At 43.3% G+C, this 19557-nt stretch overlaps 3 protein-coding genes across 6 annotated transcripts in view; 2 read left to right on the forward strand and 1 right to left on the reverse strand.

Annotated features, from left to right (window-relative positions):
• LOC111979369 (eukaryotic initiation factor 4A-II-like) overlaps window positions 1-19557 on the forward strand; it is a 336073-nt gene that overhangs the window by 246861 nt on the left and 69655 nt on the right. The gene's annotated exons all lie outside the window — the stretch shown is intronic.
• LOC111978985 (sorting nexin-16) lies at window positions 1127-12183 on the reverse strand. 3 transcript variants are annotated; one of them, XM_070448988.1, is made up of 8 exons: window positions 12099-12183; window positions 8875-9217; window positions 6003-6089; window positions 3136-3284; window positions 2884-2953; window positions 2355-2491; window positions 1903-2097; window positions 1127-1633 (listed from the first exon to the last, which is right to left on the reverse strand). In XM_070448988.1, the coding sequence occupies exons 2-8, from the start codon at window positions 9199-9201 to the stop codon at window positions 1534-1536; spliced, it is 1065 nt and encodes a 354-aa protein (XP_070305089.1). In that variant the 5' UTR covers window positions 9202-9217; window positions 12099-12183; the 3' UTR covers window positions 1127-1533. The 3 variants fall into 3 exon arrangements, with proteins under 3 accessions (XP_070305089.1, XP_023865014.1, XP_023865013.1); XM_024009246.2 differs by lacking the exon at window positions 12099-12183 and adding an exon at window positions 9313-10100 and having other exon boundaries at window positions 8875-9214; XM_024009245.2 differs by lacking the exon at window positions 12099-12183 and adding an exon at window positions 9313-10100.
• LOC111978984 (receptor-interacting serine/threonine-protein kinase 2) overlaps window positions 11022-19557 on the forward strand; it is a 29176-nt gene continuing 20640 nt past the window's right edge. For both annotated transcript variants that reach the window (XM_024009243.2, XM_024009244.2), the window contains exons 1-4: window positions 11022-12202; window positions 13078-13231; window positions 15517-15672; window positions 16260-16417. In XM_024009243.2, the coding sequence (XP_023865011.1) occupies window positions 12006-12202; window positions 13078-13231; window positions 15517-15672; window positions 16260-16417 (665 nt within the window). In that variant the 5' untranslated portion in view covers window positions 11022-12005. The remainder of the gene's footprint in view (window positions 12203-13077; window positions 13232-15516; window positions 15673-16259; window positions 16418-19557) is intronic.

Genomic DNA, 19557 nt, shown 5'->3' on the forward strand with positions numbered 1-19557 from the left:
CAAATTAAGATCCTATATCTGTATATCCAAGACATAGTGTATCTTTTTTAGTCGAAACAGCAGGAAAGGAGTTCAACTGCATTCTGCTTAAAAATTTCTAACCATGTCAAATCTTTGTACTTTTTATCACAAGTGCACATCTTGGGAGTGATTCCTCTTGGCACTCGGTGGTGAAATATATATATCCCCATTGCATTTGTACTCTCAAAGTAGTGTTTCCTGTTCTTAAGCCAATGCTATGACTGCATGGGAAGCAAATGGAGCTAGAAGCTTTAGGTATCTGTAAGATGGAACTATATTTGGAAAATAATATTAGGAAAATGGAAATACTAACAGGCTGTTTGTCCATTATAATGTACTTCACCTCATTTAAGTGAGTGATTTAAATGTACCCTTTTTATTACCTAAAAATAAGCCCTGTGGATTTGGCCTTGAATATGTTCTTCAAACTGTTTGTGGCGTATTCGGCATACAAGTGTGTGTGTGATGGCTATTATGTCAGTATCCGCTATTAGGCCAAGGGTAACAGGTAGCCTAACGGTTAGCCCAGTAACCAAAGGTTCACTGGTTTGAATACCTGGGCTGACAAGGTGAAAGATCTGTCTACGTGCCCTTGAGCAAGGCACTTAAACTAAATTTGCTCCAGGGGTGCTGTAAAACACATTTCACTGCACCTATCTGTATGTGACAATAAAACATCTATTAGCGTTTGTGACAGAGCGGTTTCTGTTTTCTTCCCTCAAAATGTCCTACATCTAAGGCCCAGTGCTCTCAAAATTCTGTTTTTCCTGTGTTAGATATTTCTGAGAGATTTACTCAGAGCTCGAATGATTCCACTTATGGGTGGTGGGAACTGAACATTAAGTTCCYGACACTTCAGCCTAGGGTTGACTAGATGTGTTAACAGCACCACCTTGTGGTGAAACAGGGGACTTTATATTATTTCTACTTGCCTACCAGCACCTTCTCAAAATCAAATCTAAAACTTATGTAGAAGAGGATGATCCATTGGCTGGTGAAGTCAGAAGAAAAAAACAGTGGAACTACATTTGTTCCTTGATTTTTGGGTTAATGTCCCTTGAAGTAAAGGGTTTGTGTTGTGTGTGACTCAATTACAGAACATAAAGCGTTTTAAGATCAATCAAGTTTATTAGTATTGCTTTTCGCAGGGAGGAGGTACGAACCTGAGTACAGTACTACAGTACTTAGCTTTGTAGAAAAGAGATTGATGTAAGGCAGTTAGACACATATTGCAGTATATCTTCACTTGATTATTATACAACCAAGGCATTAGATGAGAGCAGAACAAGTGTTGGAAATCAWTACTCATAAACAGTATATTTCTGGAATCCTTAGACACACAGAACCCCCCCCCACACACACACACACCTTATATGAAAACTTCAATCACCCATTAACGCAGTCACTACAAGCAAGAATCTGTACATGAAGTCTATTCACTCGTAGCTCATCATCTTGGAATCTACTTTTCCAGGTCCCAGGTCAGAATCAAATGCAGAATTCCACGTCATTCTATGGAGTTGTTGAATTTATAAAAGCGTCTKGTGAACAATCAATGGCCGCAGATGACCAGTACGCCCCGTGACCCTTGAGTGGCCTTTGGATTTCTGAGCTGGATTGACAGAGAGTGGGTAAAAGGTCAGAGGTCAAATTAAACATCCGTTACATCATGAAGCACAGAGACATAGATGAAGTATCCTATTATGTCTCCATGAGAGGAGGTAAACAGTGATCTGTACATCATATGGATCTGTTAATTGGAGTTTAAGATTGTTTACAGATCAGATAACCTGTAAAACATCTAGCTCAGGTTGGCACAAGTAGCTCTGTGGACAGGAGAGACGGATGTGTGTCTAAAGACACGAGATGTCAATGAGGTACCTTCTTCTTTCAGGACATGTCTCCTGGTCAGCCTCCAATGCAGTGGATGATCCCCTGTCTGTGTCTGTGTCCACCTCTCCGTCTGTGTCTCTGTGTCTGTCTGCGGCAGTGTCTGTGTCAGAGCTGTTCTCACTGCCTAGGGCTGATAGTCTGCTGCTCTCCGGAGTAAGGCCCTCTGGGCTGGGGGACTTACCACTGAGACAGAGGGACACCATGTTAACACACATACTGTACAAACACATAAGACATACATCTAAAAGCTCACAGACAGGGGATACAAACACACACACACACACACACACACACACAACTGGATCGTGTGGTCAGATCATGTGGGAGATGGGGAGTACATCTTGCTATTTCCACGAGAACTCAGGACCCTTAGCAGACACACAAACACACAATCGCCTGATTTCTCGGTCTTCAGACACTAAGAAAGAACAAATCCTCACTTCACTCTCTTCTCCAGGAGCCCAATGTGGGTCTGTCTCTCGTCCAGGGCTGTTTTCAAAGAGTCAATCTCTCGCTGTTTCTCCGACAGATCCCTCTGGAGACGGTGGTTGGTCTCCTCCAGCGTCTCACAGAAAGCCTGTCAGCAAGATTACCACAATAACAGAACCTGGATTATGTTCATGAGGCACCAAACGGAAGAAAACAGAATAAAACAGGGAGGAACTACCTAGACTTGTCCAATAAGAAAAGCTCATTTTTGTTTAATCTTAATAACATTTCCCGTCATATGCCCTGATGAACACAACCCTAGTTCTATTTGGCTCAGTTGGTTGAAGTATGCTGATTGCCACACAATGGTTCAATTATTCACAATTGACATTCCGAGACCATAGCATGGTGCCAGCTAAGTATTTGGTAGGTCTGCTATCTTGATCAGGTCTCTCTAGCAAAATACATGTGTTCTCAATGAGACTAACCTGGATTATTAAAAGGTTCATGATAATAAAATGTACTGTAGAGATGGCTCACCCTGCTCTCCTCCAGGCTGTCAAAGGGGCCTGGCGGGTCATCCAGACAAAGGAACTGTCTGACCGCTTCACTGTGGGGGAAAGGTCAAAGGTCAGAAAGATGACATGGACATCCTCCAAAATAATTACGATATGTGCACTCACTGCAGATACACACACACACAAAAGACACACTCTTGATTTCTCTTGAAAACGACATGTTGTGAGACAACCCTGGATAAAATAAAGGTCAAAAGGAAATGCTGTAGTCCACCTGTTGGTGATATCTCTGTGTGCTATGAGGTTCTGTAGGAAGGCTTGTAGGCCTAACTGTCTCTCCTCCAGAAACTCCATGTCGTAGTTATCCTTGAACCAGCGCTTGGGTGGCAGGGATAGTCTGAACCTGGGAAATAACTCCTTTAGCTGAGAGAAAAACACAGAGAGAGAGAGCAGTTCAATATTTCATTCACATAAATTGCTCCCTCAAGTTGGATTGTGTCAAGTTGATTTTATTGATCTCCTCGTTTGATCTCACCAATTTGGCCCTTGATTTGGCATAATTAAATTAGTCACAGGGAGCCACACAGAGACAAGTACAAAGCTCTCCCTCACCTTCCATTTGGCAAATTTGACCATAATTCTATCCTCCTGATTCCTGCTTACATGCAAAAATTAAAGCAGGAAGCACCAGTGACTCGGTCTATAAAAAAGTGGTCAGATGAAGCAGATGCTAAACYACAGGACTGTTTTGCTAGCACAGACTGGAACATGTTCCGTGATTCTTCCGATGACATTGAGGAGGACACCACATCAGTCACTGGCTTCATCAATTAAGTGCATCGACGAAGTCGTCCCCACAGGGATCGTACGTAAATAACCCAACTAGAAGCCATGGATTACAGGCAACATTTGCACTGAGCTAAAGGGTAGAGCTGCCACTTTCAAGGAGCGGGACTCTAACCCGGAAACTTATAAGAAATCCCGCTATGCCCTCCGACGAACCATCAAAAAGGAAAAGCTTCAATACAGGACTAAGATCGAATCGTATTACACCGGCTCTGACGCTCGTCGAATGTGACAGGGCTTGCAAACTATTACAAACTACAAAGGGAAGCACAGCCGAGGCCCAGTGACACAAGCCTACCAGACAAGCTAAAATACTTCCATGCTCGCTTCGAGGCAAGTAACACTGAAACATGCATGAGAGCATCAGCTGTTCCGGACAACTGTGTGATCATGCTYTCAGCTGCGAGTAAGACCTTTAAACAGGTCAACATTCACAAGGCCGCAGGGTCAGACGGATTACCAGGACGTGTACTCCAAGCATGCGCTGACCAACTGGCAAGTGTCTTCACTGACATTTTCAACCTCTCCCTGTCCGAGTCTGTAATACCAACATGTTATAAGCAGACCACCATAGTCCCTGTGCCCAAGAACACTAAGGTAACCTGCCTAAATGACTACCGACCAGTAGCACTCACGTCTGTAGCCATGAAATGCTTTGAAAGGCTGGTCATGGCTCACATCAACACCATTATCCCAGAAACCCAAGACCCACTCCAATTTGCATACAGCCCCAACAGATCACAGATGATGCAATCTTCCTTTAAAAAAAAATGTATCTGCCATTTCCAGCTGCAATAGTCATTTACAACATTAATAAATGTTTACACTGTATTTCTGATCAATTTGATGTTATTTTAAATGGACCAAAAATGTGCTTTTCTTTAGTGACCCCAAACTTTTGAACAATAGTGTATGTGAGAATGCTATTCATTGATTACAGCTCAGTGTTCAACACCATAGTGCCCTCAAAGCTCATCACTAAGYTAAGGACCCTGGGACTAAACACCTCCCTCTGCAACTGGATCCTGGACTTCCTGACAGGCTGTCCCTAGACTGTAAGGGTAGGTAACAACACATCCGCCATCATGATCCCATTACGGGGTCCCGTCAGGGGTGCGTGCTCAGTCCCCTCCTGTACTCCCTGTTCACTCATGACTGCACGGCCAKGCACGACTCCAACACCATCATTAAGTTTGCCGGTGACACAACAGTGGTAGGCCTTATCACCGACAACGACAAGACAGCCTTTAGGGAAGAGGTCAGTGACCAGACCGTGTGGTGCAAGGACAACAACCTCTCCCTCAACGTGATCAAGACAAAGGAGATGATTGTGGACAACAGAAAAGGAGGACTGAGCACGCACCCATTCTCGTCGACGAGGCTGCAGTRGAGCAGGTTGAGAGCTTCAAGTTCCTTGGCGTCCACATCACCAACAAACTAACATGGTCCAAGCACACCAAGACAGTCGTGAAGAGAGCACGACAAAACCTATTCCCCCTCAGGAGACTGAAAAGATTTGGCATGGGTCCTCAGATCCTCAAAAGGTTTTACAGCTGCACCATCGAGAGCATCCTGACGGGTTGCATCACTGCCTGCTATGGCAACTGCTCGGCCTCCAACCGCAAGGCACTACAGGGGGTAGCGCGTACAGCCCAGTGCATCACCGKKGCCAAGCTTCCTGCCATCCAGGAACTCTATCCCAGGCGGTGTCAGAGGAAAGCCCTAAAAAATTGTCAAAGACTAAAGCCACCCTAGTCATAGCCTGTTCTCTCTGCTAACGCAGGGCAAGCGGTACCGGAGCACCAAGTCTAGGTCCAAAAGACTTCTTAACAGCTTCTAGCCCCAAGCCATAAGAATCCTGAACAGCTAATCAAATGGCTACCCAGACGATTTGCATTGCCCCCCCCMTTCTATGCTGCTGCTACTCTCTGTTATTATCTTATCAATGCATAGTCACTTTARTAACTCTACCTACATGTACATATTACCTCAATTACCTCGACACCGGTGCCCCCGCACATTGACTCTGTACCGGTACCCCCTGTATATAGCCCCGCTATTGTTATTTACTGCTGCTCTTTAATTATTTCTTATCTCTTACTTTTTGGGGGGTATTTTCTTAAAACTGCATTGTTGGTTAAGGGTTGTAAGTAAGCATTTCACTGTAAGGTCTACAACTGTTGTATTCAGCGCATGTGACAAATACAATTTGACTTGATAGAAATAGAATKGGCAGTTCATCCAGTGGAAGGGACTACTCAGAATTGAGCCCTGGTGTCTGCTGCAGGAGCTCACCTTATCGTTGAGTCTGGCGAAGTCTGTGTACCTTCTGAAGATCACCCAGTTCTCTTCCTCATTCCTTCTCACCAAGATTTTATACACCTGCAGTGAAAAATAGACCATGTTATTTTTGTATCATATACTTTATGCCAGGGATCATCAATAGCGACGGGACAATTTGTTCTTGAGTGGATGGTCGGTGGGGGGGGGGGGGGGGGGTGGGGGGGGGGCAGGACATAATTACAAATCATTTGTAGACTGAAAATTGAGCGAAAGAAGCCAAACAGATCTAATGTTTGACCATAACATCATCATTTCAAACCTTGCTTCAATTTGTATATGATCGTGTGTCTCCCTATTATGTTGTGGGAATACTTGGGAACAGATTTCTGAAATTAACTTAGAGATGATTTCCTGGTGTTTTTACTGTCTTTTATGTCCAACAAAAAAAAATGTACAGGGGACAAACAAAAACTATTTAAATAGAAAGCGTGGGGGGCCAAAAACCACTTTGGCCGTGGGCTGCCAGTTGGGCAACTCTGCTGTATACACAACAAAGACATGGATGTAAGTAACCACAGCCATAACACAATCTTTGTTCAGTTCTGTTAAAGGTATACTCTTATCAGACACTTCATTGTATCTTCAGCACAACTAACCTTTAGATACTACTTTAGTGAGTGTGTTATAAAACCAAGCCAACTACACACAAAAACAAAGTATCTGATGCCATTTAAAAAAAAAATATATATATTATATATATATACAGGGGGGAGAACAAGTATTTGTATACACTGCCGATTTTGCAGGTTTTCCTACTTACAAAGCATGTAGAGGTCTGTAATTTTTATCATAGGTACACTTCAACTGTGAGAGACGGAATCTAAAACAAAAATCAGAAAATCACATTGTATGATTTTAAGTAATTAATTTTGCATTTTATTGCATGACATAAGTATTTGATACATCAGAAAAGCAGAACTTAATTATTTGGTACAGAAACCTTTTGTTTGCAATTACAGAGATCAATACGTTTCCTGTAGTTCTTGACCAGGTTTGCACACACTGCAGCAGGGATTTTGGCCCGCTCCTCCATACAGACTTTCTCCAGATCCTTCAGGTTTCGGGGCTGTCGCTGGGCATATCGGACTTTCAGCTCCCTCCAAAGATTTTCTATTGGGTTCAGGTCTGGAGACTGGCTAGGCCACTCCAGGACCTTGAGATGCTTCTTACGGAGCCACTCCTTAGTTGCCCCTGGCTGTGTGTTTCGGGTCGTTGTCATGCTGAAGACCCACGACGCCACGACCCATCTTCAATGCTCTTACTGAGGGAAGGAGGTGGTTGGCTAAGATCTCGCGATACAAGGCCCCATCCATCCTCCGCTCAATACGGTGCAGTCGTCCTGATCCCTTTGCAAAAAAGCATCCCCAAAAATGATGTTTCCACACTCCATGCTTCACGTTGGGATGGTGTTCTTGGGGTTGTACTCATCCTTCTTCTTCCTCCAAACACGGCGAGTGGAGTTTAGACCAAAAAGCTCTATTTTTGTCTCATCAGACCATGACCTTCTGCCATTCCTCCTCTGGATCATCCAGATGGTCATTGGCAAACTTCAGACAGCCTGGACATGCGCTGGCTTGAGCAGGGGGACCTTGCGTGCGCTGCAGGATTTTTAATCCATGACGGCGTAGTGTGTTACTAATGGTTTTCTTTGAGACTGTGGTCCCAGCTCTCTTCAGGTCATTGACCAGGTCTGCCGTGTAGTTCTGGGCTGATCCTCACTTTCCTCATGATCATTGATGCCTCACGAGGTGAGATCTTGCATGGAGCCCCAGACCGAGGGTGATTGACCGTCATCTTGAACTTCTTCCATTTTCTAATAATTGCGCCAACAGTTGTTGCCTTCTCACCAAGCTGCTTGCCTATTGTCCTGTAGCCCATCCCAGCCTTGTGCAGGTCTACAATTTTATCCCTGATGTCCTTACACAGCTCTCTGGTCTTGGCCATTGTGGAGAGGTTGGAGTCTGTTTGATTGAGTGTGTGGACAGGTGTCTTTTATACAGGTAACGCAGGTGAGTTGGTAAGAAGAGGAGGGCTTCTTAAAGAAAAACTAACAGGTCTGTGAGAGCCGGAATTCTTACTGGTTGGTAGGTGATCAAATACTTATGTCATGCAATAAAATGCAAATTAATTACTTAAAAATCATACAATGTGATTTTCTGGATTTTTGTTTTAGATTTCGTCTCTCACAGTTGAAGTGTACCTATGATAAAAAAATGACAGACCTCTACATGCTTTGTAAGTAGGAAAACCTGCAAAATCGGCACTGTATCAAATACTTGTTCTCCCCACTGTATATATCTGAAAAGGAAGATAGAAATTACAAAGCTGCATCAATCTTTCTAAAAGGAGATTGTGGTTGTAAGAATAAAATACAGCGACCCTACCTAACTGAATCACACTCCAGAGTCACTTCCTTGTGACTGGTTGTCTATCTCTGGTAATTTAACAGATGCTCATCTCACACACACACACACACACACACACACACACACACACACACTATTAGTTCAGCCTTTTCCATGAATGAGAACACACATGATAGAGGCAGTCACAAAATCATATGGAATTCAACCAGATGGGATGATGAATTTTAAATGTGCCTCCAACAGTGGCAAAGCTATAACTCTTTAAAACAAAATGCTGCATACTACAGTAACTACCATTTAATAACTGATGGAAACTTGAAACATGGATGGAACTTTTAAACCAAGTTCCCTGACATCATGTGTGCAGGATTTTTAGTTCCAGCTTCAACTAATTTGTTTAATCAAATAAGGTGTGATCATAGAATTACAATCAATGAATCATATGGGTGACTCCTTACCGTGAACTTTGCCCTCTCCTCCATGACCTCATAGCCCAGCAGGGTAGGGGTGAGGGGCCTCTCCCAACTGTCCCCTGGAGTACCATCCTCCTGGACTGACCCCTGCTCCCCTCCTCTGGATGTCCTGTACCCCTCGGGGCTGGAACACGCCTGGGGGAGGCTCGGACAGGCTACCGTGGCCCCCCAGGACCCAGTGGCCTTCACCCAGGGGGACTTTCCAGGAGGTGAAAAGCCAGAGCTAGAGATAATTCCCTGGGGGGAGGTCCTCTTGGGCCAGGTCGGGGTCCGTTCCATGGGGACAGGCACTGGGACAAAGGGGGTGGCCATCTTACCTCTTTACCTTCTTGAATAATGAAGCAGAGAAACAGGAGCTTTAGTTGTTACATTGTGATCCATTATCTGTTCGAGAGAGAGAAAGAGAGATATTTGGATACTCACATACTGTAGCCTATCCCTGGCTATTTAGAAACGAATTGCTCTGATTTGGAAAAGGAGATGTGGATACTGGACAGACCGGAGAAGATACTCCGCATGCCTGACAGCTGTAGATGATAAAGAAACTAAGAAATTCCAGTCAGATTCTCTGGAATCACCGACGAATGCATACCAGATGAAGTTTATGGACAGAACATCTGCATTGTCAATCACTCACTTCCCGCATTATCCTAGCGGAACAAGACGGGAAAATGACCCCTTCCGGACATGGGCAGACGGATATGCTAACGTAAACATGATCATTCCTGCCGAGCATATTAGAACGTTCAAAGTGTGAATATCCGACTCAAATAGGTTTATTTGTCACTCGATGCTTTTATTGTAGCCTACTTTGAGTGTTCACAAAATAATTATTAGATCAAAATCATTACACTTTGGCTAACTTTAATTTTTTCTCTCCATTTAGCTAGTTTATGCAAAGACGCACCCAACTGGGCATACTGTTTGAATTGACTGGAATAGACGTTGAATTGCCGTCTGTATCCAGTGGGACAGCTCTGACAATTCACGCCTCTACAGTATGATGCCGCGTTCACATGCTAGTCGGAACTAGGAAACTCGCACATTTCCGACATGGCAACTATTTGTAGCTATACACGTGCCGCGTTCAACGAAACAGCAAGTTTGACAATTCCGAGTTTCCTAGTTCCRACTAGCATAAGAACGCGGCATTAGTTTAGAAACTGTGGATGTGTACCAATTTTATTTTGTTCCCTCTCACGTAAGCTAGACATAAAAGCGCACTTCTCTTTCACAATCGGTCACAAACAACATTGGAGCAAAATCCCCTTGTAGAGACCCATGTCCTTCAAAGTTCATTGAAAACAATCACGTCATGATACCCAAATATCTGGGAAATTCCCTACTAGATTGGAAATTCTACAATCCGCTTGCTTGAGTTTTCTATCTTGCTCCAGTGTCCTCTCTCAAAAAGCAAAACCATCAACTCTTTACAAATGTATCACCAAAATCACCAAAACGTATTTGTATACTAGTTTTTTKGGGGGGGATAAACTATCAATGACAAACCAGACATGGATGTGTTTGGGTTAAATGCGGAAGACACATTTCAGTTGAATGCATTCAGTTGTACAACTGACCCTTTCCCTTTTCTTACTGTCAACAATATATTACATATATTTATTGTATCTCTGCGGTCACAAAAAAACTACTGTCGCATGTGGGCGTGTCTAAATCCCTCCATGCCAATTTCCCAGCAAAGGCGTTCAAAGATACCGCAAAGTAAAAATATGGGCAGCAAAACCTATATATTTCAACTTGTCTTTTTCGTGTTTTACTTTMATTTTTGTCGCGTTATTAAATATGATGGTATATATTTGCTACTTGACACGTGAAACCAATTATAGCAAAGTACTTMAGATGGTGCCAGAATGTTGCGGTCCTTTTTGAAGAGTCAATGAGCTTGTTTTAGTGGTAAGACTGAAGCAACCGACTGCAGAAGAAAGTCCAGAAGGACAGCTGGGGAAAGTGCATCTGCGCCACCCACGCCTGCATGGCTTGCCGTTAGGGGTTTTAGGCTGAGTTTCTGTACAGMACTTTGTGACATAGGCTGATGTAAGAAGGGCTATATAAATAMATTTGATTGATTAAGTCGGACAATGATGTGGCTGGGCTCAGTGCARCATGGCAGTGTTGCCATTGTTTTATAAAGTATTTCTTTGTAATTTCGAAATAAACATATCTCAAACCTCCATATTAAACACTCACAAACTGTAAATATGTGTGTACATTGTACTTTTAATTGTTGCGAGAGAGCCTCAAATATCACATTCAATTGTACATATCCACATGAATGCGGGTCACATCTTCGGTCAAGTTCGCGTGGGTCAAACAAAACTGAACATTGCWGTCGAAACTTCATGACCTTTGATCACATGGTTGTTGTGAAGTTCATGCAGTCGACGTGAGGAGCAAATCGGACCGTTTTTATCCCCATAATGTATCGCACTTTGAAATGCGACTTGACAAAAGTGGTCCCCTCGAACGAGCCCAATCACAACGCCATAACGTTCGGATCCTGAATGTAACTCAAAAGAAACCCGGAAGGGTCTTGTCATCCTATGCCTTCACAAAATTACAACAACGGACACAGAAACCACCGCTTTCGTAGCTACCTAAACGTAAAATGTAAACATTGCTGTCCTTATTTTAAATCAGTCAGTTATATTGTAGCACGCTACTAGCTAACTAATGACGGACAGGGTCAAGAATATGCCCCAATGCGGTGTCGGTATAAATCAGTCACCGGTTGTTTTGGCGTGGAGTGGTTGTTCGTCCCTAACGTTACTCGCTAGAGAGTTGGACACATTGATAGAAATGGACAGTCTAACATTTTTTTGTTAGCAAAAATTCAAGTCACAGTTTTTTTTTTCGACGTCCAGTTGCAATCATTAACACTGGCAGCGCGAGCACATTATATCAAACCTGCAGGTCAAACGTCATTACGTGAGCTAGCTAGCTTTTAATGGAACATTTATGAATCTRTACTCGGCTCTGTCAAGCCACCAGGGTCTTTTCGTTGCGTCGGGAACAGGAACTCTCAATTCCGCTTTCTCTTTTAGGCAGAGGAGGACAAGCTATTTTCAAGAGGTCCTTATTGTAGGTTCACAATAATTATGGAGCAGCAGCACACGGGCTGTGTGAACCTTTGTAGTCTCACGAGCACTCTACCGGTGATCCCCTATCAAAAATTGACGGACTTGCATTACCTGAGTAAAGGTGGGTTCGGAACCGTATTCAAGGCACAGCATTGCGATTGGCGGACCACCGTTGCCATCAAGTGTCTGAAATTGGATTCTCCTGTTGGCGAAAGGTATGTTTGTTCAAATCAAGATTAAGTACGACTATATGCCATTAGATCTAATCTGACTACAAGCTATCATTGCCTTGTCAGATTTGATTAATATATCGACTAGATAGGCCATGATCATGACTCAAAGTTCCAGTACATTAAGTTACACATAAATCATTAGACGAATACGTCTTCTGTACAGGGGAGTTTCATTCATATCCCGGGGAGTTTCATTCATATCCCCGACACTAAATATGACCATTGACATGGATAATTAACATGCGTTGCTTGCGGTACGGTTTTGAAACCATAAGAACCATATCTTTCATGTCAGCGATAAATCATTTTCAAAAAACAAAMGGTTTAAATTGATACACACCTTTTTTATAGGGTTCCCACACGGCCAYATTYCCATGTTACAGCGTTTGTTTACAGACCGTGACTAACTGACCTGTGCTAATTAACTCTCTGCGTCTCGGAACATCTGTGTGTAAACGTAAGACAGACGCCACAAACGTTTTTGTCACGGAAAAAATACTGTCGGCTGCAACTGTGTTAAAAGTGTGTATTTTGCATTTGTGAAATTATTTTGATATGAAAGTAGAGGGATTTAGCTTCGAGGCATTTCGCCCTTTTAAATAGAACACGTAAGGTCCTTGGACTCAKAAGTGAAGTTAGGCTCTCTAGTCCAATATTGGGCCAAAGGAGAAGTAGATATTACAAGCCTCTTGRCTATGTGCCAATTTGAATAGAAAATACATTAATTTCACTGTTTTCCATCACTCAGAAATGTACCTTATTTTTTTCTATACACACAAAGATTCAATATGAAAATCAATTCCTGWGTCATTTGAATGACTAATGTCAAAATGTTCTCATCATGACTGTGTTTACAGGGAGAGGAATTGCCTGCTGAAGGAGGCGGAGGTGCTTCACAAGGCCAGGTTCAACTACATCATCCAAATCTTTGGCGTGTGCAACGAGCCCGAGTTCTTCTGCATCGTCACTGAGTACATGAGCAATGGCTCTCTGGATCAGCTGCTTCACGAGGTACACCCCGTTAGTAAGAACAGTGTACCTGTTCAAACTAGGGAGTCGAGACTGAGGCACAAGAATCTTGCCATACCAGTCTAGGGGGTTTTCATTTCCTTCACCCACAACTATTTTGAAGCAGTGTATAGGCATAGTCTGTGTTTCCCACAATCATTTTGAATGAAGACGCATGTCATTCAAGCTTTGGTATCAGATTGCTATACTCTCGCTATGACTGAAAAACGCGAGCGCTGCGATGTCAGCACAATACTTAGCACTGCCATTTCTTCTCATTCCCCCTGTGAGCATGGTTAAGAATACATTTGGTAGAAGGTAGCTGTTTGAGTTTCCTTTTCCTGTGGGCMCAATAAATGTCAGTCTAGCGATGGTTCTGTACTGCTACTGCTCATTTCATGCCAACGTTTGCAAATAGCAAATAATAGATACAAATTATATACAGTAAATTTGGAAACTATTCAGACCCTTTTCCCACATTTTGTTACGTTACAGCCTTATTCCAAAATTGATTTWAAAAAAGTCCTCATCTACACACAATACCCCATAATGACAAAGGGAAAACTGTTTTTTAGATATATATATTTTTAAATAAATTAGCAAACATAAAAAACATACCTTATTTACATAAGTATTCAGACCCTTTGCTATGAGACTTGAAATTGAGCTCAGGTGCATCATGTTTCCATTGATCATTCTTGAGATGTTTCCACAACTTAATTGGAGTCCACCTGTGGTTGACGGAATYGTCCCTAGAACTCCGAGACAGGATTGTGTCGAGGCACAGATCTGGGGATGGATAACAAAACATGTCTGTAGCATTGAAGGTCCCCAAGAACACAGTGGCCTCCCTCATTCTTAAATGGAAGGATTCTGGAATCACCGACACTCTTCCTAGAGCTGGCCGCCCGACCAAACTGAGCAATCGGAGAAGGGCCTTCGTCAGGGACAGAGCTCCAGAATTCCTCTGTGGAGACGGGATAACCTTCTAGAAGGACAACCATCTCTGCAGCACTCCACCTTTCAGGCCTATATGGTAGAGTGCCCAGACAAATGCCACTCCTCAGTAAAAGGCACATGACAGCCTGCTTGGASTTTGCCAAAAGTCACCTAAAGGACTCTCAGACCATGAGAAACAAGATKAAACTCTTTGGCCTGAATGCCAAGTGTCACTTCTAGAGGAAACCTGGAATCATCCYTAGGGAGAAGCATGGTGGTGGCAGCATCATGCTGTGGGGATGTTTTTCAGCGGCAGGGACTGGAAGACTAGTCAGGATCGAGGGAAAGACGAACAGAGCAAAGTACAGAGATCTTTGATAAAAAAATCTGCTCAGGACCTCAGACCGGGGYGAAGGTTCACTTTCCAACAGGACAACGACCGTAAGCACACAACCAAGACCACACAGGAGTGGCTTTGGGACAAGTCTCTGAATGTCCTCGAGTGGCCCAGCCCGAGCCCCGACTTGAATCCGATCAAACATCTCTGAAGAGACCTGAAAATAGCTATGCAGCGACGCTCCCCCTCCAACCTGACAGATCTTGAGAGGCTCTGCAGAGAAGAATGGGAGAAACTCCCCAAATATAGGTGTGCCAAGCTTGTAGCGTCATACCCAAGAAGATTCAAGGCTGTAATCGCTGCCAAAGGGTGCTTCAACAAAGTACTGAGTAAAGGGTCTGAATACTTATGTAAATGTGCTATTTCATTAACTTAAAAAAATAAAAATGCAAAAATTTTCTGCAAACCTGTTTTTGCTTTGTCATGGGGTATTTTGTGTAGATTGATGAGGGGGAAAAACGAATCCATTTTAGAATAAGGCTGTAACGTAACAAATGTGGAAAATACTTTCCGAATGCACTGTACTTACTCATGATATACTTGTGCCAGGTAAGCCTACTTTGCAGTTAACATTTTAATTGAGAACGTTTTGGGGAAAGTATTTCATTCATACACAAGACGGTTTTCGCATCAACTGGCTACCAAAGTGATACGCGTGCACATACACAAAGACAGACGGGCAGTATTGCTGGAAATTAATTGGCAGATATTGTGTTAGGGGTTGGCAATTTAAGCAAATAGTGGCCAACCAGGAGTGGGATAATGTCAATGTGGCATTTATTAGATCGTAGCTGGGAGCTTGCGGTGTCTGATATTGTGAGATTTGTTTATGACAGTTTGCAGTAGAACATTTGAAAATGTCAAGAACTTTCAGAATTGTTTGGCGAGTTACTCTTAGGTGGGCTGCGAGCTACTKGTAGTACTTTCCCTTCTCTCCTCCCACACTCTGTAGAAGACAGTGTACCCCCTGCTGGCCTGGTCGTTGAGGCTGCGTGTCCTGTACGAGATAGCTCTAGGGGTTAACTTCCTACACAAYATGACCCCACCCCTCCTGCACCACGACCTCAAGACGCAGAACATTCTGCTCGACGGAGAGTTTCATGTCAAGGTGTGTGTGTGTGTCAACCTCTGTCTTAGCAGTTTTCATATTATATAGTCCCCTGAATCACTGTTAGTMTACACCTGTTGTTTTATAAAGCATGTGACAACATTTGATTTTGTTTGCTAAGGCAAAGGCAATWTGTCTTACATTTAATATGACCGTGAAGTATTCATGGTTCCAATTAAACTGTTTGGTCCACTGAAAACGGGGGCAGGAGAGGATTAAAATATGAATCAGCTCTCCATCATTCAGCTCAACCCTCCTGCATGAACCAATCTAATCTTCATCTGCCCCTATTAAGCTTCAAGCATTAATATGAGGCTTTTAACTGACTAAAGTCGTAATGGCCCAGATTCATTTTGGTTGTGTATAAATAAACTGAATTTTCGAATTTCCCTGAGAAATAGCCTAGGCCTACATATTTGAATGTCTCTGATGATAAATGTCTCCTTGGAAGTTCAGGGTTGTGTACTTGTAGGGAGAAAATGTTTGAAAACTGAGTAAAACAGGGAGGTACTACCTGTCCAATAAGAATTTTCACTTTTCGTTGCAAAATCCTGCTCTCAAAACCCAGTTGTCCTTGTTGTGTSCAGATAGCAGATTTTGGCCTGTCTAAGTGGCGTCAGCTGTCCATCAGTAAAGGGTCAGGATCCAAGCCACCTGAGATGGGGGGCACCGTCATCTACATGCCACCCGAGGCTTATGAACCCTCCAAGAGCCGCAGGGCAGACGCYAAACACGACATGTACAGGTGAGCCAACAAGAACCAGGCTTTGAGTTATAGGACCTGGCCAGATCTGTTTGTGCGTTAGCCGGCCCCTCTGCTATATGCATGGCATGACAATGAACAACCGAGCACTATGCTAAAGCCCAAAGTGATATGGCATCCAGGCAACCTAGTAAGCCATGAATAATATTAACATACTGTAGCTAGGTTCAGACCACTATCTTAAAGGGCTTCTAAAAAGTCTAAAGCCAACTTATCATCTRACCATATCCTGTGATTTCTTTATTCTGTATCAGCTAAAAATGTTTGTTCACAATACAGCATTTAGGCTTTTAGCATAGCCCCTTTTCCACCCCTGGCTTCCCCCTACTAGCTAACCACTAGCAGCCTTGAAACACATCRCTTATTAGCAGTTCAGCATTTCTCCTACTGTTACACAAAATCAAGATKAACATTTTCTATCATAATATACATTGAACGTCTATGACCAAACTGGCTAAAACTCTGTTGTTGGCCATTGATAGCTATAGCTAGCCACATGCTAACCTGAGAGCTGCTACTACTAGCAGCAGTAAATCCCATATACACTGCTCGCAAAAAAAAATAAAGGAACACCTTTAAACTCTGCTTTGTGACGCACCTTAGCCTAAGCAATAGAGAGACCTCTAGCCACATAGCTTAACCTCCAAGACTGCTACGCTTGACTAACTACACCAGTAAGAACGACCATAGGCTTAACACCAATGGATGAACAAGCCGTATGAGAGACACAACTGAAAATAAAATGAGAAAGCAGCGCTACATCACAACTACATATATACAACTGTGTTGAAGCATCTAGAGTTATCCGCACATCTGAGAAGCGTAGCCTCAGGTGAACGAGGTCTGCATCTCCCATCCTACATTCTCGAACACATAGCATACATTTGCCATAATGACGGCTGCAAAGCGTAGCTTTGACCCATTTAGTCGAACTGCATAACTTACTTATATAGCAGGCCTAAAGCATGGTAATGTGAGATCCCAACTGTTTTATATAGTAGCCTAACTTTCACCCCTATCAAAAAACATTAAAAACGGACAACACATTCCAATCTCGGGTGGTATGAGCTATGCCCTACTTATTACTAATAAACTAGCCACTATAAATAGTCGTATACACCTCTGACAGTATGCCCATGACTAAAGTGCCTTCACTCCTTTTAAATGTACTAGAGCAGCTCACCATGGTAAGACTAAGCAGCCCAGGTAGCGCCAACATAACAACTAATAATCACATGCGTCTAGATGACAAATCACAAATCTGACACGGAACACTGCGATAAACTCGCCGATTATACATGATACGGCTCAAGATCGAGCAAGTCTGTTCAGATATGTCTGTAGTCTACCAACACTTGCCATAATATCCTGCTTGATGTCAAGCTTGCCGCCCTAGTGCCCGGTTCAAGCTAGTGCGTAGTCCAGCATTAAATCCCAGTATACACTATGCTCAAAAAAAAATAAAAGGCTCAAATCACCTTAGAAGACACTGATCGGTTGTCTTCCAAGGACTTCTACACCGCAGCTTATGTTGGACGACTGTTGATGTCCAACATGTTCTCTTAAGTCGTCGATTCAGAGGCGTGCGTGAGACCATCTCGAGCCATAAGTACACACACAGCGAACGTCAGTTAGCAATGCAGTATACTGCGGTATCGTTGCCCCCCTTAAATAGCAGTCAATATCTAGGCAATCAGAATATAACTCCAAATTCAGTCATAACAATTCTAGTATGAACTCTGACGCTTGAAAATTGTACAATGCGCAACACATTTACCTATTGTATACACACCTAAAATCGACCGTAACAACGTACTAATCACACTATCAAACACACTAACAACCAGAACTACAGCCACCAACTATCACTCACGACGACACATTCCATCCGCATCGACCGTACTTATCAACAACCACGCGAGAACTCACACGACGACCACCTCACACACTATCACACACCACACAACTACATTCCGACGACAGGCACCACTATGCACAACACATATCAAGCTATCTATCCCACAACACATTCACCTATCACAACCAAAGCAGCCCTTATCTCATATCTCGCTTCACTGACTATGTCTAAGTGTAGATATGCCTAATTCTCTAATCCATACTAGGGCGAGCCTCAGGCAGCATCTATATATTAGCTATTCTCTCAGCCCATACTCTAACTAAACACGCCTGCCTCACACACTCTTAAACCAGCAGTGACTGTGCGACATAAGTCCTCAAATACTGAAACCTATACTACCAAACACTTGTTCCAACTACTCAAAGAAACACAATCTCAACTTCATCAAATGCACACTGTATTGAGTCTCATACGGACCCACAGAGCACTAGCCATCAACACCGTCAGTTCCCAAATATGCCAAGCCACGGCAATAGTATAGCATAGTAAATCACGTCTCATAGTAAGCCCGACATTACCCTCTATTGTCTTTCTCCTCTAAGTTACGAGAACAACATCAACTACGTCTCTACCACGGCGTCTTAGACAAAAGACAGGGTGCTGATACGGAAGCCCTAACATAGCCTTCGCCACAGCGGCCGTAATTTCCGATTTGATATCTTGTGTGCCCAATTCGAGGCACTTAGTGTATCATACAGACAATATTGCTCCACTCTCAAGACCCTCTCTTCACCGCCAGCGACCCACAGACAATGCAACCCTCTTAATTAAAGTGCACGACCGATCCATGTCTCTTTATAATTGCATCGTTCAAACCTAACACAGTCGCCCAATGATAGAGACAGCCTCCAACAATACAAGTAGACTACTAACTAAGCTACCACTAAGGTACGAACAAAACAACACGGCTACGAGGACCAGATTAACACAGCGAGCGACAGACTGACCTACAACACTGCGAAAACTATTGCTGCACGTGTACTAGCCTAGCAGCGCAGAGCAAGTCGAGCGTCTATCCTCGACGATCTCTCGGAACATATAGTCAAACTGCAGCGTACTCTATGAGTCACTAAATGAGACGCGAACGCTCTTCCCCGCACTGTAACACTCCTCATCACGAGTGCACTGTGTTTGATGCATCTGCCTCCCATGCAACATGCATGACCACTCTACGTCTTCTATCTTCTACCTCTGCTTCCCACCC

This window comes from Salvelinus sp. IW2-2015, linkage group LG19, assembly GCF_002910315.2.
Source record: "Salvelinus sp. IW2-2015 linkage group LG19, ASM291031v2, whole genome shotgun sequence".
Lineage (NCBI taxonomy): Eukaryota > Metazoa > Chordata > Actinopteri > Salmoniformes > Salmonidae > Salvelinus > Salvelinus sp. IW2-2015.